The sequence below is a fragment of the Macrobrachium nipponense genome, chromosome 6 (assembly GCF_015104395.2).
Source record: "Macrobrachium nipponense isolate FS-2020 chromosome 6, ASM1510439v2, whole genome shotgun sequence".
NCBI lineage: Eukaryota > Metazoa > Arthropoda > Malacostraca > Decapoda > Palaemonidae > Macrobrachium > Macrobrachium nipponense.
The window spans coordinates 81579846-81605418 of NC_061108.1; the positions used below are offsets into that span (position 1 = coordinate 81579846).

Genomic DNA, 25573 nt, shown 5'->3' on the forward strand with positions numbered 1-25573 from the left:
TTACTACAAAAACATCCTAAGATATGTCCAAAACTATGAAATATATATGGTAAATGTGCATACTTAGATGGATATGGGGATGATTGCAGAGATCTGCATCCAAAAATATGTAAAAACCTAAAAGAAGGAAAAGGATGTAAGTTCGACAAAAATGCAAATATATGCCACCCTGTAGCCATGAATCATAATCAAATAAATAACCAACCAAGTAATAAAATCCAAAATAAGAAAGAAACAAATAAAGAGAGAAAATCAAGAATATCAGGTAAAAGAGAAAAGCAAACCACCACCAATGAGATATGCAGAGGTGTCAGCAAAAAATTTCAAAGCATCAGCTCCGAAATTCTACTCAAGAGATAATAACTGTATTTATTATGCAAGAGGATATTGCAGAAACGGAGAAAATTGCAGATTCAGACACAAAATTAATAACTATGATGAAGGAAGATCAAATATTATGGAAAAGTTGGATTTTTAATGTCAGAAATTTCTGGAAATGAAAAAAAGAACAACATACCAGAACAGGAAAGAGACATGGGAAAATCCTTATTACTATCAGTATTAAATGAAGGAGAAAACACGCAAACCATCATAGTGATGAATGCGCAGGGTTTAGTTACGAGTAACTCAAAAAGAAAAATAGAGTACTTAGAAGAACTAACCCAAAATGAAAAGAAAATAGATATAATGAATTATAAGTGAAACCTGGTATTCCCAAGAGACTGGGAAATGATGATCAAATAAAAGGGTTCCAAACTTATAGATCAGATAGAAAAAATAGGAATCAAGGGGGAACCGCAATATATGGGAAAGACAAAAAACAAGGAAAAATATATGAGAAATATAGTAACTCAGAATGTGAACTAATAGCGTAGAATTTGAATCTGAAAAATTGATGAAACATATAATATATAGACCTCCTAATACTAAAGAGTTTGACTTAATAATTGAAAAATTGGATGATATATGTAGAAATCACAAGGACTGGACTATCTCCTATCTGGTGACTTCAACTTTCCTTTCGTAGAATGGAAAGAACGAATAGGAGATTGTGGATGTACTTATACATATAAAAAAGAGAGTAATAGTAGTGCAGAAGATAAGAGGCAATTCGAAAAGCTATTAGATATGCTACTAGAATACAACATTCAACAAATAAATCACCTGCCAACAAGAAAGGAAAATACTTTAGACCTAGTATTTGTGAACGAGGTGAATTATGTTAAAGAAATAATAGTTTATAATGCGAGTATTTCAGACCATAATGTCATAGAATTAACAGTTCATTCCAAAGCAAGTGAAAATAGAGATAAGCAAGAAATGAAAAAGGGGAAGGATATGGAAAATACAATTCTACATTAAAAAATATAAAATGAAAAGTCAGAAATTAATGAAGAATTAAACAAAGATTGGGATAACATTTTCGTAAGTGATGACATAAGGGTAAATACGGAGATATTATATAAAATATTGGAGATAATAGTGGAAAAATATATACGAAGAAGAAAAAGTAAACATCATTCATGCCATACCAAGAGACAGAAGGATCTTGTTCCAGAAAATCAGAAAGTGGAAAAAAGGTCTTGCAAAAGAAAAAAATGCATGGAAAGTTATAGAACTAAAAAGTAAGATAGAAAATGCAGAACAAAAGATTATACAATCAAAAGAAAATGAAAAACGGGACTTGGAAGAAAAAACCCTATTAAATATCAAGCCAAAAACCCCAAACTATTATACTCATATGCGAAGAAGATGAATAAAAGAAGAATAGAAATAGGCCCTCTGAGAATTGAAGGGAGATTAACGAATGAAAAAAGGAAATTTGCAACATACTGGCAGAACGTATAAGAGAGAATTCACCCCTAGAATAGATAATGAAGATAATGATATAGAAGTAAGGGATGAAAATAGTGAATATTTAGCTGACATAGATATTAATGAAGCTGATATTGTGCAGGCTATTAATGAAATTAAAAATGGAGCTGCTGCAGGGCCTGATGGAATTCCTGCTATTTTGTTAAAGAAAGTAGTTCATTCTATCGCAAAGCCACTTGCAATATTATTAAGACAAAGTGTAGATACAGGCAAGATATATTGATGAGCACAAATAGCATATATTACCCCTACTTTCAAAAGTGGATCAAGACTAGAGGCAAGTAATTATAGGCCTGTGAGTCTAACATCACATATTATGAAAGTGTATGAAAGGGTAATGAAGAAAAATATTATGAAACATTTAATAAAAAATAATTTGTTTAATAAAGGACAAACATGGTTTCGTACCCGGAAAAAGTACAAACCCAACTGTTAGTCCACCGTGAAAACATATTCAAAAATATGAAAAGCGGAAATGAACAGATGTGGTTTATTTAGACTTGCAAAGCTTTTGATAAAGTAGACCATAATATATTGGCGAAGAAAATTAGAAAACACAATATCGTGGATAAAGTAGGAAGATGGTTAAAAGAATTTTTACACAACAGAAAACAGATAGTTATTGCAAACGACGAGAAATCGGATGAAGCCAAGGTAATATCCGGTGTGCCGCAAGGTACGGTGTTAGCTGCAATAATGTTTGTTATTATGATTGAAGACATAGACAATAATGTTAAGGATTCGGTAGTGAGTAGTTTCGCAGATGACACAAGAATAAGTAGAGAAATTACTTGTGATGAAGATAGGAAACGCTCTACAAAGAGACCTTAACAAAGTATATGATTGGGCAGAGGTAAATAGGATGGTATTTAACTCTGATAAATTTGAATCAATAAATTATGGAGACAGAGAAAGAAAGCTATATGCATATAAGGGACCTAATAATGAGACCATCACAAATAAGGAAGCAGTTAAAGACCTTGGTGTGATGATGAAATAGGAACATGTTATGCAATGATCAAATAGCAACTCTGTTGGCAAAATGTAAGCAAAAAATGGAAATGTTGTTACGGCACTTCAAAACAAGAAAAGCTGAACACATGATTATGCTTTATAAAACATATGTTCGTAGTCCACTTGAATATTGCAATATGATATGGTACCCACACTATCAAAAGGATATTGCACAAATAGAGAGTGTACAAAGGTCCTTTACAGCTAGAATAGAAGAAGTTAAGGACCTAGACTACTGGGAAAGACTACAATTCTTAAAATTATATAGTCTAGAAAGGAGAAGAGAACGCTACATGATAATTCAGGCATGGAAACAGATAGAAGGAATAGCAGAAAATATCATGGAACTAAAAATATCAGAAAGAGCAAGCAGAGGTAGATTAATAGTGCCCAAAACTATACCAGGAAAAATAAGGAAAGCACACAGGACATTAATCCACTACGCACCAGCATCGATAATGCAGCGTCTATTCAATGCGTTGTCAGCTCATCTGAGGAATATATCAGGAGTGAGCGTAGATGTGTTTAAGAATAAGCTCGACAAATATCTAAACTGCATCCCAGACCATCCAAGATTGGAAGATGCAAAATATACCGGAAGATGTACTAGCAACTCTCTGGTATACATTAGAGTGCCTCACACTGAGGGACCTGGGGCAACCCGAACAAGATGTAAGGTATGTAAGGTCTGTAAGGTAAGGCCCATTTGCTGAACCCCCACCGATGCCGGAAGAGGAACAGCCTCCCTCCTACCTTGGAGATCTCACTGCTGCTGTGCTGGGTGAGCTCCACGGCCTCCACGGAAGTGCTTGCCTCTGTTAATAACTCTCCCCGATCCTCTCTGACGAAAGGCTCCTCTGGCTCTACTTCCCCTGGCAAATCGGTTAAAGTGCTGAAAGGCCTGGCCTTCATACACTTGGTTGAACGCCGGGGAGACAGCGTAAGATGTGGATGGCTGAGCCTGAGGTGAGATCAGGAGGGTAGGTTGAGTTTGGCCCTTCGACGTGGAAGCCTGTCCTGGTTGGGTGACTGGGACAGCTGAGACAGACTGAACAAAGTGCTGAGGTTTCTTCTGGTAAGGTTGAAACCTCTTGGACTTTTTCAGCTTCTTACCCGAAGCAGACGAGTCTTGTTTCCTCTTGGCGGAGAGGCCCCAATGATCTTTGAGACTCTGGTTGAGTCTTGTAGCCTCGTTCTGGACCTCCGCCTCCCAGATGTTGGAGGAAAGCAACTTATTTGGCTCATGCCGAATAGTTGCTTCCTGGAGGACATGCTTTCTACAATTGACCCTCGCAACCACAAACTCATACAAGTCCGATTGACATGTAATAAGTCTGTGATTTGGTCAACAGCTTGAAGAGCGGTTCCGAAGCATATTAAAGAGCCGCTACTTCAGTCATAACCATAGTGTTGAGAGTCCTTGCCAGCCTAGACCTAGCCTCAAATTCTGCTTGAATGAGGTTGTCGGGAAGTCTTGGAAGTTTTTCACCGAACTGATCCATAGCACAGTCCGGTTTAAACTTTCCAACTGTGAAGGTGGCTGGAAAGTCTTCCCACATATCACCAAACGAAGGGAACAAGGGTGATGTGGGATCTGCCTCCCTCAGCTGCGGCAAAGGGTCTCCTTTTAGGCCTGCTTGCACGGTGACGCTGGCGATCTTCATTAAGAAGGGAAGTGGAGCTTCCTCTTCCGTCGTGAAGATCGTGAATGGACTTTTGAAGGCTTGGCGCCTGGTGTTGATACAGTCCCATTCCTCGAGACAGCGAAGCCATTCCCTCTGTGCCTGATCCCTGGAGTAAAGGACTGTCTCCTTCGGGATCTTGTCCTCCCTGTTCAATGCCGACTCCGTCAGCCTGGCGTAGCCAATGAATGGAGGCTGCAAATTCTCAGGGTAGAACTCGAAGTCTTCAATCCTTCGAGTTCCACACTCCGGGATGGAGATGAGACCATCTTGGAAAGGAGCATAAGACGCTACTCTCCAAGGGTTGCTCATGGAGAATGGTGGGAGGGAATCATGAGGTGGAAGCTGGATGAGACCGGCACTAGGTGCTGGAGTAGCAACCTGCGGAGCCTGATTGAAACCAGACAGGAGGTTCTCTTGTGTGGACATCCTGTCCGAACAGCTGAGTGACATCTGCTCCATACTGTTCCTCAAAGATCCTACAAGATCTCCCACCTGCTGCATCATTCCGGCGTAAAATGCAGCAGGATCAAAGCCAGGAACTGGAGCAGAAGCAGATGGGGTACTCAGAGGAAGTACTTTAGAAGAAGGAGAGACCACCGACTCCGCTGGAGTACGGGATCTCTCTTTGGAGGACTTGCTCCTCGACCCTTTAGTAAGTGAAGCAGAGGAAGAAGATGCTTTCACTTTCTCTGCTCCGGCGTGAGAAGCCAGAGACTTATGAGATGAAGACGCCGAAGAAGTCTTCTTAGACGATGACGTCTTACTAAGGGTTTTCTGAGCCCTGTGGCCCTTCACCTTGGGAACCACAGAGGCGTCTGGTGCACTATACGGGAGCTCCGCCCCCGTAAAGCCCTGGAAGGAAGAAGAAGAAGGAACAGGAGATGAAGATTCAGAAACGCCCAAGGGAAGCCCTTGAGCGTCCAACATACCTACCTCAACCAACAAGTCATCCACACCTACCATTGGCTCTACATTTATATCTAATGTGGCGACCTCCGCCGAGATGTCCTGGCCTGGTCCTTCCTTCATACATTGAGCGACCTGCCGCTGAATGGTCGCAATCGTCGAGGCTGCCTCAGTAGGGTCGACGTACCCCGTCGGCTTGCCTCCGGGAAACAGAAGGACAGCCAGCCTCTTTTCCAGGATGTAAGGCTGTCCTTTGGCGGCATTCTTCCCGAAGCCGCCGACCAAGCTCTCAGGGTTGCGAGAGCAGTCTCCCTAACTGCAGCAGCCTGAAAGAGAGGGCGATTATCAGATCTTAAGGCTAAAGGTGAATCCTAACCCTTAGACTAAATCAAGCTTAAGTCTAGCAATATCGGAGCATATAAAGGTATCAGTATACCAAGGAAAACTTAAGCTTAAACATATATCAGAACTCATATTTTATGAATGTGCTGATGAGAAAAGTACTTACCCCATCCAAAAATTGACTCACAAGCTCATAGCAGATCGAACATGCCTCGTGGAACCAGACCTGTAAGTCCCCATGGCTGGTGGAGCAGGGAGCATGAGTCCTGCAGACCTCATGCCCGCAGGGGTCCTGCAACACGGCGTTGCATCCGGGGTGTTCACAGTTGGTAGCCTGTAAGTGGAAAGATACATGAGTATCGAGATTACACTCACAGGGCTACCCTAGTACTCCGCCGCATGCTGGAGATTAATAACATTTCGGGCATAACCCCTCCCCTAAGAACCTTATGCGATAATAGGTGATACAATAACTCCGGTGTAAGCCGGAGGAGAAAATTCCGTAAACCAGAGGTAAAATATAGAAATATGTTATATAACTATAAACAAAATTTCCACTAAGGGCAGGGGAGGGACCCAAGCTTAAGATAACTATAAACTAACTTAAGCATAACTAAAATTAAAATCGGAGGACGACTCCGAAGCGCGGCGCTGTCCAACTCTGCCGGAAGAATGCCCTAGGGCACACGCCGGAGATGAAGGAACGATGGAAAGCTAAGGACCAACTGAAAACGTATCCACTTCGTTGGTTGGCGGAGCCTACCACGTCCCCCCTCCCGTAACCGATGGAACGCCGGGGAAGAAGAGGCATAGGTCCGCCGTCACGGGGGGTGGGAAAGGCGAGGAGGAAAGAAATCAGTTCCCGTGTATACGGCGGAACGCCGGAGCAACTAGGGAGGGGGGAGGCCAACCCTCCAACCCCCGTCACACCGAGGTACCACAGCGCACAAGGGAGAACAAGGTCACTCCCAGCCTAACAGTCTGTCCAGACTCCCCTACTCCCTCCGCGTAGGGAGAGAGGGAGCCAGGCCCGGATGGAGCGAGCGAGAACAGACACCCCACCCTCCTACTCTATGGCGAGAGGAAGAGGGGAGGAAGCGACTCGGGCGGGCGTTTAGCCATACCGCGATCACGAGTGGACCAAGGTACGATAACATAACGCAACCGACTGGATCGGACGCCAAGGGTCAAATGCAACCAAACTGACCAGGATGGTGCAACAATATGTGATGCAACAAAACTGACAATAAGGATGCAACAAAACTGTAACTAGCGTGGACCATAGGACCACTGAGACCCAGGCTATAGGCTATAAGGCTAGACGCCCTAGGCTAACCAAAATATACTATATACATTGATAACTAAAGTAGGGGAAAAAATAAGGAGTGAAAGAAAAAGAACGTCCAGGAGTGCACGACTGACCTGAAAGAAAGTCTATCACTCAGAGCTAGCCTAAGCCGATACGAAGAGCAATGGCTAGGGTCTGGACAAGAAACACTCGAATGCCTACATGAGGTAGAGAGACATGCATGCATGACCTAAAACCAGGGGTAGGCTATATTCCCTAAACGATGTAAAAACAGCATACGGTAAAATAAACAATAGGACTAGAGCCACACGTGAATGATTAAAAGGGGAAAGGTTCCAGGTATGGGGGACCGAGAACCTAACCGACCATGAGGCGGGACCATGCCGCCATGCTCCAGACCGGGAACCTATATTTATACCTAAAAAACGGCAAATATAGGCACCTGGATGGAACGAAACTAAATCCAAACCTTTGCAGGGTACTTAACTTAGCTGCTGCAATCGCTGCACGTTCCATCTTGCAAAAAAGGGGAGATAAATCCAAAACACAGAGAGCGAAACGAAAACACGTGTGGGTAAATGTCCGCTAACTAGAAGGATGGCCACCAGAGGCACGGTGATCGGCGTGGCGTGGGTTGTAGTAGTAGTAGTTGCCGCCTCAACTTGTGGGTCGGCTCTCTCGTTGAGAATTTTGATATAGGAGAATTCTAAATGGCAAGAAGTTCGTGGTAGTGGTCTCATTCGCCCCAGTTACCATACCGACACCCTTCTTTTATTTTGGGTGAGCGAGTCAGTTATACTGACATCTTCTTTGATATGTTTTTTCTCTGGTATTTGTTAGCTAATTTACCCTAGAAATAATAAACTAAAGGATTATTTCACGCAGCAACACGAACTGAGCCCAGAAATCACATATTTCTATCATATAAAATACAAATATAATGGATACACATCTTTTCCATGGATTAAAAAGCAATGCTTTACTTCACTGCATCCAATATTATATATATTTTCGTATTATAAAATACAAACATAGCAGTCAATGTTTTGGTTTGGAAATCAGCTGAGGGTGATTGCGAAGTAAGTTTGTTTTGCTGTTTTGAACTCAAATCAAAGAAGTTTTTTGCTTCTAGCTAGCACAAATGAATCTCAAGATACTCTGTGTATATGAGACAAGGTTATTTTACGTTATACAAAGTGTTCTTAAGTGGAAATATCACTCAAAAATTTATCATTTGTGAACGAAATTTAGTTATTTTTTTCTTTAGTAGATGGTGCTGAGGCCATGTTTATTGTGTAAACGAAAAGCAACAGATTCCATTTGATATTTTCCCTTTATCTCATCAGAATACTACGAGCTTTACGTATTTATCTTTTATTTGAGTGAAAACAGTAAAATGTGTTCATTCATGCCCAATAGTTTTGATTAAAACACGTTTCTCACATTTTTGTTTATGGTCGAGTTTGATGATACTATGCCGAAGCTTTTGAGAGTTTCATGCACATTGCCGACACACGATAATAGCCGTTAGCGGATCAACATTCTTTCCTCAACTACAGCTAAAACTTACAATTTAAATTTAGCAGTATATGCCCTTGCCAATCATTTTTCCATAGTGAGTAAGGATATAGTAATGTAAAAATATATCAGTCCTATTCTTCTTAACATCATTTGTAACATAACTACGTACTGTAATTTTTTAGTATCGTACGATGCTTGAAATGCAAGGAAAAAGGCTGTTGTTATCAGATTGGTTGTTCAAGTACTATATCATTACTAATGATACTTTTGGCATTCTCTTTTACTTTTTTAAACTTAACTAGAAGATGGGATAGATTAAGAGATGGAGGAAAAGGGGTTAGCTTAAGTAAAAAATAGAATAAATAAAGAGGAGGAAAAAAGGTTAGCCTATTGTTATTCGGTCTTGTAAATTTAACTCGCGTGATACGTCAGATACGTCATTAAATAATTTTTTAAGGGTGAAAATTTGGCGGTCGCATGATATGCGAGATCGTGTGTTACATGAGTATATACTGTAAAAAGGTTTTCTGAACGAAACAGTAGATTAATATTCATACTTATTTTAAGATAAGAGCGTATAATTTTCGGTTTAATTGTCGTGTGGTTTGAAATGCAAGTTTAGTCAGGGCCCTCCTGTGTGAATTGGACCATCCATAGTGACTTATTATTGGTAGAGTAAGAATGTTTCCCAGTTGAATTCATTCACTTCTGTCGTAGTAAACTAGCAAGCACTTTTGTTTGAGGAGTTTATTCACTGATTTGTTATTTGAATTGCAGCTTGTATAGGATGAGAGATTTGTGCTTAAAATACTTCAAGTGAGCCACTTCCTCTTTTAATTAAGTAATCTGGTCAGCTTTTACCTTTTCACATCTTAATGTCAACTACATATATTTTTTGTTAGTAGTTTACTTGTTTTGTTCTTCACCCGCTGGGCATCCATCGTCAACCATTATTCCTTTAACTTCATCAACTATTCTTTTATTATTATCAGTATATTCTGGCACTATTAATACGTACTGATCTTCCCCCAGTGCAAGGTGCCAGAAAAGAGTGTCAATTTTCCAGAATGAGCATTGTTATACATCTATTGAAAGGTATCTTATAACTTCGATAAGTTTTAAGAATGAGCTTCAGTATGCACCTCAGATAATTTTCATTACAATTCAAATTGGCTGTTAGAATATGATTGTATATTTCTGCTGTGCTGTAGTTACTTTATAGCTTTATCTTTAGGATATCATTGTCTAATAGAGGTCAGTTGAATGTAAGAAATTTGAAGATTTGGATTAGGATGGTTAAAGTGTCTGAAGATGTAGTATTCATATTTCTCAGTGTCAGAAGGCTTTCCTAAAAGTTTTGATTTTTTTTCTCATGTATATAATTATCTACTTTATTATTACAAGTTATTTCCTTATCCTTTTGGCATGGCAACCAAAACAACAGTTTAACTTTTTTTACTCTTTTCTTGTTCAATCTTGATTTTTGAAATGTATGATCAAGATTGGGTTATTTTATTGAGAAATATATAACAATTTACCAAATGAGGAAATTCTCATTGAGTTAAGGATATCAGAGTAAAGTGATGGTATTTCTGACCTTGAATGTATAGTGTACACTTGATCATATTAAGATTTATTGTCAGACTTCATAATCAGCATGATATCTAATTAAAAGTATTCTTTGAAAAGGAAATGGTTATCATGTTATAACTTGTAAGGTATGTTGTCATTAATGTGATTTAATTTTTACATTTGATTTTACCTATAGACCTTGTGGCAGTAGTAATGGAAGTGACTCAGAGGATGTGACATATGACCCAACTGCTGTTGAATGTCAGCAACTGGTTTTAGATGTTCCGGAAGGTACAAGAGTGAAACTTGCTCGTAAGGAAATTGGCCGTAGGTCTCAGCTCTGGCGTATGACTTCAACTGGAATGTTGCAGCATGAAGGCTCATCTCCTCCTCATGATCCTGCAAGCAAGAAGGCCAGAAAAGCATCAAATATCCTGGTTAGTACATTAATTTTGTTTACGTATTTTAAATAGGAAGTATTTTAAAATTATATGATGGCTCTGTGAATTTTAATGCTTTGTTTGAAATTTTGAAATGGAATTTTAAAGACTATAGTTCAAGTAGTATATACAATTTATCACCTTTGATATCAGAAAATAGGATTTGAGAAAAATGAGAACAGGCAGATAAAGAACATAAATACCACAATCCTGAAGTATAAATTAGAGTACTCTAGGTACCATGTGATTAACATCCAAAACATGCTTTTGTAAGAAAAAGGGAATCTAAGCTCTGCAAGCAGAATATTCAAGAGATGAGTTCAAATTAGTGAAACAAAGGCTTACTGTAATATGTAATATATTTGCATCAACAATTTTGTCATCTTTGTGTTATTTGTGGTGCAAGGGCATTTTCTGAATTCTGAATATTAAGGGTGTCTATGTTTTCTGGAATAGTATAATTTTTAAGGGTTTCTGTAGCTCATCTCGAATCACTAAAATTTACTAAATCTGCAATGGTACACAGTATCTTCAATAATTTTAATGGCTGATCATTTTTGTAATCATGTTGTGAAAGCAGATGTATTGTTTGGCAAGAAAAATTTTTTTTGTTGGATGATACGGCTTAAAACCCCACACCTAACGAAGAATTGAACCCATCAGTTTATTTCATAGGGTGGACCTTTACATCTTACATATTCTATTTCATGCTGTTTGTTATCTTCTGAAGTATACTGTTCATAGTTTTCAGACAAATATTTAAAGAGTGGACAAGTTTGTATCTTATGCATACTCCATTGAGGAGGCATTCCTGTCACTGGAGAAATTTTTATATAGATGTTTGTTGACTTATATAGTCTATTGGCTCTAATTGGGAAAGGTGGAACGTGATTCTTTATAAATCTCTTTGATCAAACCTTTTTGGTGGAAAATCAGTTGCTTGTATTTTTACTGCACTAAGTGGCATTACTTGGCCATGATGGAAAGCTAGAGATTGTTGACCATGTTCAATGTGGATAGAAGAGTCTGGGAAAAAATCAAAAGCTCCACTGTATGTTGTGAGTTCCTTATTATGAATTTTATCTAAACTTGAATAAAATTATTGTTATTATTAATAAAAGAAAAATTAGTAATAATAAATTCATTTTTTTATAAATGGCTAGATTCTGTTAGGGCTCAAATATTTCATGAAGGGATCAGTGATTTGAAAAGTTTTGGGTGCTCCCTCTTGTGCAGCCAAATGACTTGCGTGTATTGTGTGAAGTCAGTTGAACCTAAGCATATGAATATTTATTGGTTGAATATAGGCTAGGTCTAGTAATACACCCGTTAGTCTAGCCTACCATCTGTAACATCTATCAGGTAGTGTCTAGTGCATTAAAAACAAGAACAGTTTCAACTGGTAACTTACAGTAACATAAACATGTCCTAATCTAGGCTGTGTACATTGTCCTTGTCAACATTTTTGCAAATCATAATGTTTAGTATGATGTTTCAGCTAAGGATGATTAAATAGTAATTAATCACTAACAAACAGTGTATTTTAATCATTAGTTTGCAATACCATAAAAGCAATCATGCATACAAATACTTAACATCTGCTGTTTTTGGTAATATGGTGTAGACTAACAGAGCTTGCATAGATCATGTAGTTATTTACTCAAATTTCATAACCTTATATGAAGTTATGAACATAGAAACACAGACAACACTTTTTATGTATATTCTTTGGCCATCAGGGTCTAGTTGACATAATGCTGTTCTTTTTACTTAAGCATTTGTTCTCCTACAGCTCATTTGTTTTTATTTATCGCTTTTTCTTTGCAATGTTTGTCATACTATGTCCAAAAATCAAGGATTATGGAAATATTTTAACTACAAAATGACTAAGTATAAATCAAATGAGGAGGTTGTACTTCTTTATAGAAACTTACCAGACTCGAAATGATGTGTATGTGCCAAAAATGCTAACTGTCAAGTTAGTGAGGCAGATACTAAGATTTTTTCACTAGTAAGGAAGACTTTTTTTTCTTTCCTGAGTGGTGACTATTCTGTGTTGTATTGGGATACAATGATAATTTATATAGTTTCAATTACTGACTGGCATTTCCTTACAGTGTCTTTAAACTGTGTGCTAACTTGTGTGAACTTTTTAAGAAGACATTAATAAGAAAATTGACTCTTGTTCTCAACTCCACAGTTGATTGACTTTCCAAAAGCCCATATATCTCATAGCCATCTTATCACAGTTTTCAGTTATACCTTCTTATATTATCACCTATTAGCAAGTTATCAAGTATTCAAACCCTGACAACGAATGATCATCCATCTGAAAGATACTTTTCAGTGCAGAGAACAGTGGAATAAACAATTCATTGTCACTATTTAACCCGGCATGGCAAAAACAAGAAAAAAATTACGGAAATTTGAGACAAAAGAAAAAACAAATAAAATATACTAGGAATAGTAGGGAAGAAGAGTATTCTACTTAATGAAAACTGAACCTAACTAGTGGAGAAAGGGGTCTGATTTAAAAGTGATTGAAGGAAAAAGGAGAGGAAGACATAGGAAGTGTTTAAATGAAATCTGACCAAGAGTTGAGGGCTGGGTCATTGGGGAAAAAACTTGCTTGTAACTCAGTCCTGCTGAGGAGGGAGGCAAAAGATGAATCACCCATTATTAGCTCTTAACTAATAATGGATACGACAGCAATCTAATAGAAGGCTGCATACTTGAACAGAATTGACTTGTATGCCAGCACACCAGTGATGGGACCTACCTCACTGAGAAGCATCATATTGTATTACAAAGCTACATATCACAGCCAGTTCAAGGATGAAGTCAAGGCCTCAAAGAGGATAATAATTGCCAGCGTTATGACACCTGTGAATCCCTGATGAGAGTATTTCCTTATGTGTCTACTACCTCCTGAACCTAGTCAGCACTTTTAATGTGAAATAGTAATGGGCCCATAGAGGGATGTGGGAGTCAACCAACATAGTATGCACATCTAATGTCCCAAAGGGACATGTCAAGCAATCACTACTTAGGTTGCATCGCTACCAAACTATGTAGGCAATTGCAAGCTCACAGCAAACAAGGGGCAATATTTCAAACCAATGTAGATGACCACAACTGCAAACCAACACTAGAAGAATTAGAAAGCACAGAGGTCGTGCATTGAGAAGCCCAATTCCACAGTATGCAAATAGCAGAAGCCGCGAGTATAAATATTTACGTATATTCAGTAACTCACCGAAATAACGAATTAAAACATCTGAGCCTACCCCGCTTTAAAAGAAACTGATATTTCGTAGTATATATATAAGTGAATGCGTATTTTTGCTATAAAGTCAGTACATTTATACCCTGTACTCCCTTAAACTACTGAAAAATGCTTATACAGTGGTACCTTGAGATACGAAATTAATCTGTTCCGAGGCGCCTTTCGTATCATGAGGCTTTCGTATCTTGGACCACATTTTACATGTAAAATGGCTAATCCGTTCCAAGCCCTCCAAAAACACCCCAGTAAATTTCATAATAAAGCTAAATTGAGCTATAAACAATGAAATACTACAACAATTTGGACCATTCAATACCTAAATTAATAACGTACTGCTAATTACCTGTAAATAAAGTGTATTAGTGTACATGGTATACAAGAAATACTGTACGTATGTAGTAAAATGTGGAAGCTTACCTTTCGAGTGAGGCTATCTCCAAAAGTGGCGACAGAGGAGGAGGACAAACGGCAGATATGTACGTACGTACGTACACTTAACTTTACGAAACACATAAAAAAATGTAAGGAAAATTAAACTAAAATTTACGAAACACATTAATAAAACTGTAACACTTAACTTTACAAAAAAGTAAAATTAAAAAAAAATTTTGTGTCTTTTATTTTTAATTTTTTTTTTTACATTCTTATACTTTACGTAGGTTTTTTTTTTTTTTCAACTTACTTCTGCTAATACTAAAGGCCTCTTTAAAAAATAACTATCCAAGGAAGATTGCTTCTGCCTACTTTTCACAATGTTCCTGAAATGACTCAGGCAAACGTCATCGAACTGCGCAAGCATACGACCTGTGTGAGCCTTTTCGGGGTGTGTTTTTTTCTACAAACGATTGCACTTTATGAAAAGTGGCTAGAACATACTTAATTTCTGCCGTTGTCATAGGGTTGTCCTCCTCCTCCTCCTCGTCGCTGCTAGAGAACTCCTCTTGAACGACGTTATGTTGCATGGCCTCCAACTCCTTCAGGTCATCTGTCGTAAGCTCCTCTTGGTGCTCCTCGAGAAGGTCGTTGATGTCGTCCTCGTCGACGACCAGCCCCATGGACTTGCAGAGTGCAACGATCTTATCAAGATCTGGTTCCAAAACAGTTTCAGGATCGTCAACTGTTTCTGAATCTGCAGCACCAGCTTCGCCCACGTCGAATCCCTCGAAGTCTCGGGCGGATATGGTGTCAGGCCAGAGTTTCCTCCACGAGGAATTCAAGGTTCGCCTCGAAACTTCCTGCCAAGCTTGGCCGATGAGTCGGATGCATATGACGATGTCGAAATGCTCCTTCCAAAATTGACGCAAGGTGAGGTTTGTGGTATCGGTAATGTCGAAACATCTCTTGAAAAGATGTTTCATATACAGCTTCTTAAAGTTCAATATCACTTGCTGGTCCATGGGCTGGAGGAGAGGGGTGGTGTTAGGCGGAAGATAAAGAATCATGATGAAGGAATACTCCGCTAGGATATCTTCCTCGAGGCCAGGAGGGTGGGGAGGGGCATTGTCCAACACCAGCAGACATTTCAGAGGGAGGCGCTTCTCTACCAAGAATTTCTTCACTGTCAGGCCAAAACACAGATTTACCCACTCCGTGAACAAAAGCCTCATTACCCAGGCTTTCACATTAGCCCTCCACATCACTGGAAGCTTCTCCTTAAGCACTTTGTGGGCTTGAAGGCTTGAGGAGTCTCGGAATGATACACCAGTAGGGGCTTCACCTTACAATCCCCATTGGCGTTTGAACAAAGTGCGAGCGTAAGCCTGTCTTTCATAGGCTTGTGCCCAGGTAGCTTCTTCTCTTCCTGCGTGATGTACGTCCGACGAGGCATTTTTTTTCCAAAAAAGGCCAGTCTTATCACAATTGAAGACTTGCTGAGAACTGTAGCGTTCCTTGGTCATCATCTCGTCGAACATCTTTTTAAAGGCTTCGGCCGCTTTTGTGTCCGAGCTGGCAGCCTCCCCATGCCGCACCACCGAATGGATACCAGTCCGTCTACGGAATTTCTCGAACCACCCATGCGAAGCCTTGAAGTCTGGGGTTGGCGTTGATGTCCCTTCTCCTCCGTCGTCTTCCGTCTGGGCAATCAAATCGCCGAAAATAGCACTGGCCTTGTGGGAGATTGCCGTCTCCGTTATCGTATCGCCAGCGATTTCTTTGTCTTTTATCCAGACAAGAAGCAGCCGTTCCATCTCGTCGTGCACGTGGTTCCTCTTGCTGGACAAAATAGTGACTCCCTTGGAAGGTGTAGCTGCTTTGATGACATCCTTCTGCTTAAGGATGGTGCCTATTGTCGACGGATTTCGGCCGTATTCCTTGGCGATCACAGTCGATCGCATACCAGCTTCATACTTCTTGATAATCTCCATTTTTGTCTCCAAAGAGAGCATTCGCTTCTTTCCGTGAATTTCAACTTTCTTGGGACCCATGACTATGTTATACTGTACGTAATTTACGTATAAGTAGAGTAAAGTTTTCACACAACACGATAAAGTACGTATACTGCAATGAAATCACTAACGAATTTACGTTAATAAACGAAATCGTTAGACCGAACGAATACTGCGTGCGTACAATTCAGATGATGCCGTGCAGTGGCCGAAGAAGCACGCCGCTACGTAGATGCACATGGGAGGGATGCTGACCAATAGGAGAGAAGGATCTTATGGCGGTGACTAGCATCAGAAATCAAAGGGAGAGCAGGAGGATGGTGGGGAGTCTACTCAGTTGGCGGCGCGCGAGTTTCAAAATTGTTATCGGTGGTTCGGGCGAATCTTGGACTTTACAGAAATATTTCGTATCTTGAAAACTTTTCGTATGTAGAGCAGTTAAATTTTTCTTGTTAGCATTTGTATCTCGAGTTTTTCGTAAGTTGAGCCTTTCGTATCTCGAGGTACCACTGTAACTGCCTATTTTAACAGTTCACTGCCTAATTTGTTAGTTTTAACAAACATTGTATGGTAATACCTCAATCTTATATGATTCAAGTGGCACAAATTCACAATAGCGTGAACCTTTGTTGGAACCTAACTAATGATGATACGCAAGTATTTCACCGACACAGAAACGCGCAACATTTTTTAATCCTGGATAAGGTGTTTGGTCAATTTTTTTTACGTCATAAGTTTTCAGGCTTTTACGTTTAAATTAAATAACATTAAATAACGAAAATGATAATTCTCTCTCTCTCTCTCTCTCTCTCTCTCTCTCTCTCTCTCTCTCTCTCTCTCTCTCTCTCTTTTTTTTTTACTGATATGAGAGAATTTTTATGGTACATGTAGTATGTACAAGCTATCCGTAATATTTCCAAATATTAATAATGATAATGTAACTGTAATTACAAAATTTGTGATAGTATTTGTAACAGGTTATACACATTAGGAGGGGTAGGATATGATAAATAACAGATCCATATGGGATGGTTAAGGAGTGGTTATTCCACTTGAGATACAGACTACAACTACTGGCTTTCAACGATCGGCACCGGTGCATGACACTGTTCAAAGATACTAGCAGATTCCCGGGCTTCATTGTGATTGGCTTAGCATGTGCTGAAAGGCGGTGCTCATGACATGCTCATTCAAAATTTGCTAATCGTTACATCCCTCCTTCTTTTTTAAAATAAATTTTTTTTCTTAATTGAACATAGATACAACAGTTCAGAAATGATAATCATAATAAAACATAGTGAAACATAAAATCAATAAATTCATTACAGGCAGTCCCCGGGTTACGACGGGTTCGGCTTACTACGTTCCAAGGTTAAGGTGCTTTTCAATTATATTCATCAGAAATTATTTCCAGGGTTACGGCGCATGTTCCAGGGTTATGGCGCCTACAATGCTAATATGGCAGAAGAAATATGACACCAAAAATGCAAAATAATCAAGATTTCAAGTTTTTTTTTTTCTTTGATGAAAAATGCTAAGAATGCAGTTTACATAGTTTTGAATACACCCAAAGCATTAAAAGTAAGGTTTTCTTAGGATTTTTGACGATGTTCCGGCTTATGACGCGTCTTAAGAACGGAATCCCTGTCGTAACCTGGGGACTGCCTGTATTGAATTATACATTAATGTATAAGACTAAAAAATTTAGTAGGAAATGCTAAAAATCCATTATTGAATTACACATTAACATATAAAATGCAAAATTTACTAGAAAAGGCAAAAATTTTTAACAGTTCTAAATTGAATTACAGTAATATGATGTTCATAACCATACTGAGTTAAAATACATACTTTCCACCACAAAACTAATGAATTCAAATTGAATACGTACAATGTTTAAAAAAAATTTATTTTGACCTTATATGTAAAAAAGGGATTTTGACGTAAGGAAAAATCTATTTCTGGGCGATTGGCTCGTGTCGCCAGCGAAATATCCTTTAATCTATTATTTCTAGGGTAAATGTACTAACACATACCAGAGAATAAATAAAATAAAGAAAAAGGTCAGTATAACTGACTCGCTCACCCTCCAAGAGGGTGTCGGTATGAACACTAGGCGAGTGAGACCACTACCACGAGCCAAATGCCAATAGAAATCTCCCACTACAAAAACCCTCCATGAGGAGAGCCGACCCACAGAGTGAGCAGCTCGTACTACTACTACTCCATCCCATGCTGCCGACTGCTGCGCCTCTGGTGGCCATCCTGAAGTTAGCAGACAATCTTGGGCGAAGGGATGGGTAGGGTGGGATTTCGCTGGCGACACGAGCCAATCGCCCAGAAATAGATTTTTCCTTACGTCAAAATCCCTTTTCTGGGCTCAGCTCGTGTCGCTGCGCGAAATCGTACCAGAGAAATAGCACAAGATTGTAAACAAAAGTAATAAAATAAATCAGAATAGGTCTCAAATAAAAGAGAAAATAAATATAAAAAGAATATAATTGCTAAAAAGATACAAATACACAGTGATACAAAAATAGAAATATGCTTAAATTACCCTTAATTCTAATCATGTTTCTTATCATAAGGTAATTTACATAAGTACAGAGGTAAAAATATCTTACATGTAACAAAATGGTATCTGTGTAAAGGCATGTATCAAAAATATAATAGCAATTAAAATAATCAAATGAACAAATTAATCAACAATGATAATATATAAGGAATGTATATGACTTAATATACAAAACCCGTAACCATTATAAATAAGATGTATCCCCTAGCATAAAAATAAGGGGGTAACATCCATGAGATCAATATTCATAATCATCTGTGAGTGTCCCTAGCAAAAAAAAATAAGGGGCACCCACTACATCATCATAAAAGCAGCTAAGACACACAAGGTGAATGTAAGTGAACACGGCAGGAATAGACGAACTGTTGGGTGAGGCAGGTAGAAAGGAGGACTGAATCTTCTACTACAAATTAACTAGAGTCAGGGGAAACTATGTTACCCGCTGCTACTGCTGAAAATTTCAGAGCTTCCAAGGACTTAAGGTAATGACGTTTGAACACTGTCGGCGATTTCCATCCGGTATACTTTTTCAACTCATCGAAGTTCATATGTTGGAAATAATTAATTGAGGTGGCTACTGCCCTGACATCATGTGCTTTCGGGAAAGAGTCAGGATTGGCTTGCTTAATAAAGTACAGGATTTGTTGCCTGATGCCTTTAATGGATAAAGTTCCACCTTTTTCCCTGATTAGAAAGAGGGGACCCGATGAGGATGAGGAGGTCCTGGACAGAAAGGCTCGTAAGGTTGTAACTGGGCAAAGAGATACATCTTGTGGAAGGGGTAGTACCTTCCAAGGTTCCCACCTCATCAAAGGATCTTCATTCTTTGCTAAAAAGCTACGTTCCGGAGAAAGTAGGACTTCCCCTGTGGGAAGGAATTGAATATGATCCGGATCTCTGGATAAAGCCGACAGTTCTGAAATTCTTGCTCCTGAAGCTAAGCTTAATAAAAACAGGGTTTTTCTTAAGAGCATTATAAACGAGCATGTGTCATTATCGGTTTCTGAAGCCAGTTTTAGAACATTGTTTAAGAACCATGAAACTGACGTAGGCCTTACAGAAGGTCTAAGTATAGCACATGCCTTAGGAATAGACGAGAAGTAGGAATCCGTCAAGTCTATGTTGAACCCAAATTGAAATATCTTTTTCAAGGCTGACTTGTTTGTCGTAATCGTGCTAGCTGCTAAACCTTTTTCAAATAAGGATCTGAAAAAGGATATAGCAGAATTAACTGTCATGATTCTAATATCTGATTCTCTCAGGAAGATTGCTAACTTTTTGACAGCAGCATCATACTGTCTCAAAGTTGAATCCCTTTTATCGGATTCCAAGAAGAGAATATTCTGAGGGTCAATATTCGCATCTCTTTTTGCCGCAAACTTCATGAAATCCATAAAGTTAGGGTTTTGAGAATCCCTGAGGAAGCGAACACAGTCTTCGTTTGTACTGACTGGGAGAGCCTGGGATTGGGGATCCGAAGAGGACGAAGGCCCAGTTCCAGAATTAGGGATACCAATTGCTCTTCGGCCAGTCTGGGGCTACTAGAGCCACTTGACCCTTGAATGTCCTGAGTTTGTTTAAAACTTTCATGAGAAGATTCACTGGAGGAAAGACATAAATCTTCTTCCAGTTGTTCCAGTCTAGAGCCAGGGCGTCCGTGGCATAGGCCAGAGGGTCCAGGTTGGGGGCTACATAACACGGCAGTTTGTGATTCGCTTGAGATGCGAAGAGATCCACCTGTAGCCCTGGAACTCTTTGAAGGATCCATTGGAACGAACTGTTGTCCAGTGACCATTCCGACTCTAGGGGCACTGATCGGGATAACGCGTCTGCTATGACGTTTCTCACTCCAGCTATGTGAGTGGAGGAGAGATGCCAACTGAACTTGTCTGCCAGGGAGAAGATGGCTACCATGACATGATTTAGATGACGTGACTTGGAGCCTCCCCTGTTTATACAATGTACTACCACTGCGCTGTCCAGAACTAGCTTTATGTGGGAGTACTTTGGTGGGCGTAACCTTTTTAGAGTCAAGAACACTGCCATTGCCTCCAGTACGTTTATATGGAACTGACTGAACTGAGGTGACCAAGTTCCTTGAACCTTTTTGACCTGGGAATACCCTCCCCAACCGCTTAAGGACGCGTCTGTGTGGATGGTGATCCCTGGTGGAGGGAACTGAAGAGGTACTGACACTGACAAATTCTTGACTTTCGCCCACGGCCGAAGTCGATTCTTTAGAATCAGAGGGACTGAGGATAGTTTGTCCCTGGACCTGACATTTGCTCGTGAGCGCCAGATTCTGGTTAGGTCTTTCAGTTTGGCTTTCATTAAGACGTTCGTCACTGATGCAAACTGGAGAGAACCCAGGATCCTCTCCTGAGCCCTCCTTGACGCCAGTTTGTGACTTAGAAATTGCTTGACTGACTTCGCTATTTCTTTCCTTTTGGTTGATGGAATCGACAGAGTATGGGAGGATAGATTCCATTGAATGCCCAGCCACTGAAAGTTTGACTCTGGAGTGAGTCTTGACTTGGTCCTGTTTATCTTGAAGCCTAGATATTCCAGGAACTGAATCACTTTCAGTGTAGCTCTGTTGCATTCCTCGACTGTTGAAGCCCAGATCAACCAATCGTCGAGATACGCTACTACCATAATCCCTTGTGACCTGAGTTGTTGCACTACCACTTCCCGCTAGTTTCGTGAACACCCTGGGTGCCACGTTGAGTCCGAAGGGAACTACCTTGAAGGAGAATGCCTGGTCTCCTATCTTGAAACCCAGATATGGACGGAAGTGTCTTGCAATAGGGATATGATAGTAGGCGTCTGTAAGATCGATAGAGGTGGTGACGGCACGGGGAAGTAAGGTCCGCACCTGCGAGATCGTGAGCATCTTGAACTTGTCGCAGCGGATGGCTAAGTTTAAGCGGGACAAGTCTAAGATTACCCTTCTTTTTTGTGAGCCTTTCTTTGGCACGCTGAACAAGCGACCTTGAAATTTTAATCTCTTGACTCTCGCTATAGCTCCTTTCTGAAGGAGGTCGTCTGCGTACTCTGTCAATTCCTTGGAAGGAAGTTGACGGAAAGGTCTGGATGGAGGTGGGTTCGTCAACCAGCTCCAACCCAGGCCTTTTGACACTATGCTCTGAGCCCATTCGCTGAGTTCCACCGGTGGCGGAAGTGAAACAGCCTCCCTCCTACCTGAAGTTCTTCATTGGTTCTGGTAACCGCCTCGGCCTCCTCTGAAGTGCTTTCCCCTATTAAAGGGGCCTCCCGACCCTTCTCCCACGAAAGGAACGCTTACCTCTGCCTCCCTTACCCGAGCGGTCATACTTCTGTGAAGCTTGACTCTCGAAGGCTTGATTGTAAGCTGGAGAGATGGCGTAAGAGGTGGAGGGCTGAGGCTGAGGGGATATCACATAAATTGGTTGTGATTGAGCTTTAGAAGTGGAAGGTTGGGCTGTTTGCACTAAGGGCACCGCTGGAACTTGCTGAGGAAAGCGTGGCTGCTTTTTCTGGTAAGGATGGAAACGCCTAGGTTTCCTCTGTCCCTTACCTTTAGGTGTTAGGTCTTGCCTCCTCTTAGCCGTAAGGCCCCAACGGTCCTTAAGGCTCTGGTTCAGCCTCGTAGCCTCTGACTGGACTTCCTTCACCATAGCTTCTGGGAAGAGATCTGCTCCCCAGATGTTAGACGAGAGTAACCTATTCGGCTCATGTCGAATGGTTGCCTCTTGTAGGACATGCTTCCTACAATTCGTTCTAGCAGTGGCAAACTCAAACATATCCGACTGTACCGTTTGAGTCAGGGCTTTGGTCATGAGTTTAAAAAGCGGTTCTGAGCCATAGGCTATGGTTGCTACCTCGGACATAGCCATAGAGTTAATTGACCAGGCTAATCGCGATTTCGCGTCAAATTCAGCCTGAATAAGGCTATCTGGGAGTCTGGGTAGCTTTTCACCAAACTGCTCCATAGCACAGTCCGGTTTGAGTTTGCCAGCTGAGAAGGTGTTTGGCAAGTCTTCCCACAATTCTCCGGCTGAGGGGAGCAACGGAGATGTGGGATCTGCTTCCTTCAATTGAAGCATGGGTTCCCCCTTCTGGGCCGCTGGGATGGTAGACCTCGCGATCTTTGTCAGGAACGGGAGCGGGGTACTCTCATCCATTGTGAAAATGGTAAAGGGACTCTTAAAAGGTTGTATCTTGGTATTAGAACAATCCATGTCCTCTAAACACCTGAGCCATTCTCTCTGAGCCTGGTCTCGTGAATAGAGGACTGTCTCCTTTGGTACCCTATCATCCCGAACCATGGCTGAAGCTGTAAGCCTTGCGTAGCCTATGAACGGAGGCTGGAGGTCTTCCGGGTAGAACTCGAAGTCCTCTATCCTTCGAGTTCCAAATTCCGGTATAGAAATGAGACCGTCTTGGAAGGGGGCGTATGACGCTACTCTCCATGGATTGTTCATCGAGAACGGAGGTAGCGAGTCATACGGAGGAAGCTGAGTTCCACTCGTATTGGAAAGTGGAGGAGAGGCTAGAGGGGCTTCTCTCAGTCCGGCTATAATGGAGTCCTGGGAAGTAATCCTATCCGACAAACGAGAGATCATTTGTTCCATGCTACTCTTTAGGGACCCAACCAGGTCGCCCACCTGTTGCAACAGGCCAGCATTGGAGTCCAAGGCCGGAGCTGCTGCGGAGGTGGAGGGGTGGCTCTGAATCGGAACCAAGGGTAGCGGAACTGGTGACTCTGCCGGAGTGCGAGCTCTCTCTCTGGAGGATTTACTCCTCGAGGACTTAGAGCCGGAGCTAGAAGCTTTAGACCTGTCTGCTCCGGGATTCCCAGCCGGAGACTTACGCGAGGAGGATGACGCCGAAGTCGTCTTCTTAGACGACGACGACGTCTTAGTCAAGGATTTCACTGCTTGACCCTTGACCTTAGGTCTAACCGAAGCGTCAGGAGGAGTATACAATTCATCACCTGTAAAGCCTTGGAAGGATGGAGAGGTTGCAGGAGTAGAAGAAACAGTTACGCCCAAGGGTGACCCTTGGGTGTCCACCTTACCTACCTCGACCAACAGGTCGTCAACACCTACCATAGGTTCCACATTAATATCTAAAGTCGCGACGTCTGTGGAGATATCCTGGTCTTGGTCAGTTAATGAGGCAGCCAGCTGTTGTTGGATGAAGGCGATAGTCGGGGCCGCCTCTACTGGGTCGACGTATCCTGTCGCCTTGCCTCCGGGGAAGATTAACAGCGCCAACCGCTTCTCTAAGATGTAGGGCATACCCTTGGCGGCGTTCTTCCCAAAACCGCCGACCCAGGCCCGCAGGGTTGCCAGTGCGGTATCCCTCACTGCCGGCGCCTGGAAGAGAGGGCGTAGATTAGATTTAAGAATCACTTAAAACTAAAACTTAAAGTATAACTTAAACTTAGATGCCTTAAGTTAAAGTGAATGATGAAAACTTAAGCACTAAAACAGAAGCGGAGCAGCTACCGGAGATGGAATACTTACCCCTTCTAAAAGCTGGCTCACCAGATCGTAACATATGGTACACGTCTCATGGTACCAGACCTGGATGTCCCCGTGCAGAGTCGCGCATGGAGCATGGGACCGGCAAACTTCGTGTCCACATGGGTCCTGAAGTGTGGCGGCGCATCCCGGATGCTCACAGTTGGTGGCCTGTAAGTGGGAAGACACATGAGTATCTTAAAGAATATCACTTACAGGCTAAAGGACAGAAGAACTCCGTTGCATGCCGGAGCTCGGAAAAAATTTGGGCATAACCCCCCCCTGCTTCGCCTGAATAGGCTATAATTCCCGGAGAGATCCGGTAAGGCACGTAAGGGAGGGGGTGGGGGGGAAGGTTTTAAGGTACTTAAGATAAACTTATAGTTAATCTAATAACACTTAAACCTAAAACTCAAACGAACCGGACCAAGTCCAGTGCGTAGCGGAGTGTAGTAACTCAGCAATACGGAAAGGTTAGCAGGGACCCACTGTATGTTCCGATCCACTCTACTGGGTGGACAAACATCTTTCCGCTGGATGCCAGGACTCCGATCAGGAAAGGAGCCCTAGTAAGGTGGGAAAGAGCGAGAAGACATACAGGCTCGAGCGAACACGGAGCGACAAGGAAGCAACGGATGGGGGGAAAGGGAAAGGCCAGTACCCCCCACCACATTACCACCCGGCCGGACCGAGAAGCCGGAGAGGTCGAATCCAGTCTGGGTCTGTCCCGTCTCCCTGGCCCCTCCGCCTGGGGGGAGAGAGGGAAGCAGGCTCGGGTATGGGAGCGAGCATGGGCAGACCGACCCACCCTCCCCCGACTCTATGGAAGAGCGGGAGGGGGGGGGAAGGTGACTGGGCAGGCGTCTGGCTGTCTCGTGATCGCGTAGTGACCACGAGGCGGTGAGACCAAAACAAAACAACTAAGCCTAGGACAAACCAACTGATCAGAGAGATGCTATCGGGAAGCAACTGAACTGAAAAGCAGTAGCATAAAGGCCCACTGGGCCAAAACCAACTGATCAGAGAGATGCTATAGGGAAGCAACCGAACTGATGAGCGGTAGTATAGGCTCAATGAGCCAGGACCTAGGCTAAGCCAGACGCCTAACTAACCTAACCATAACAAAATACATGGTACAATTAAAATTAAAAGAA

General features: G+C 41.4%; 1 protein-coding gene across 4 annotated transcripts in view; it reads left to right on the forward strand.

Annotated features, from left to right (window-relative positions):
• The window catches only part of LOC135216276 (intermembrane lipid transfer protein VPS13D-like), a 999641-nt gene that overhangs the window by 792343 nt on the left and 181725 nt on the right, over window positions 1-25573 (forward strand). For all 4 annotated transcript variants that reach the window (XM_064251439.1, XM_064251442.1, XM_064251440.1 and 1 more), the window contains one exon: window positions 10421-10661. In XM_064251439.1, coding sequence (XP_064107509.1) covers window positions 10421-10661 — 241 coding nt within the window. The remainder of the gene's footprint in view (window positions 1-10420; window positions 10662-25573) is intronic.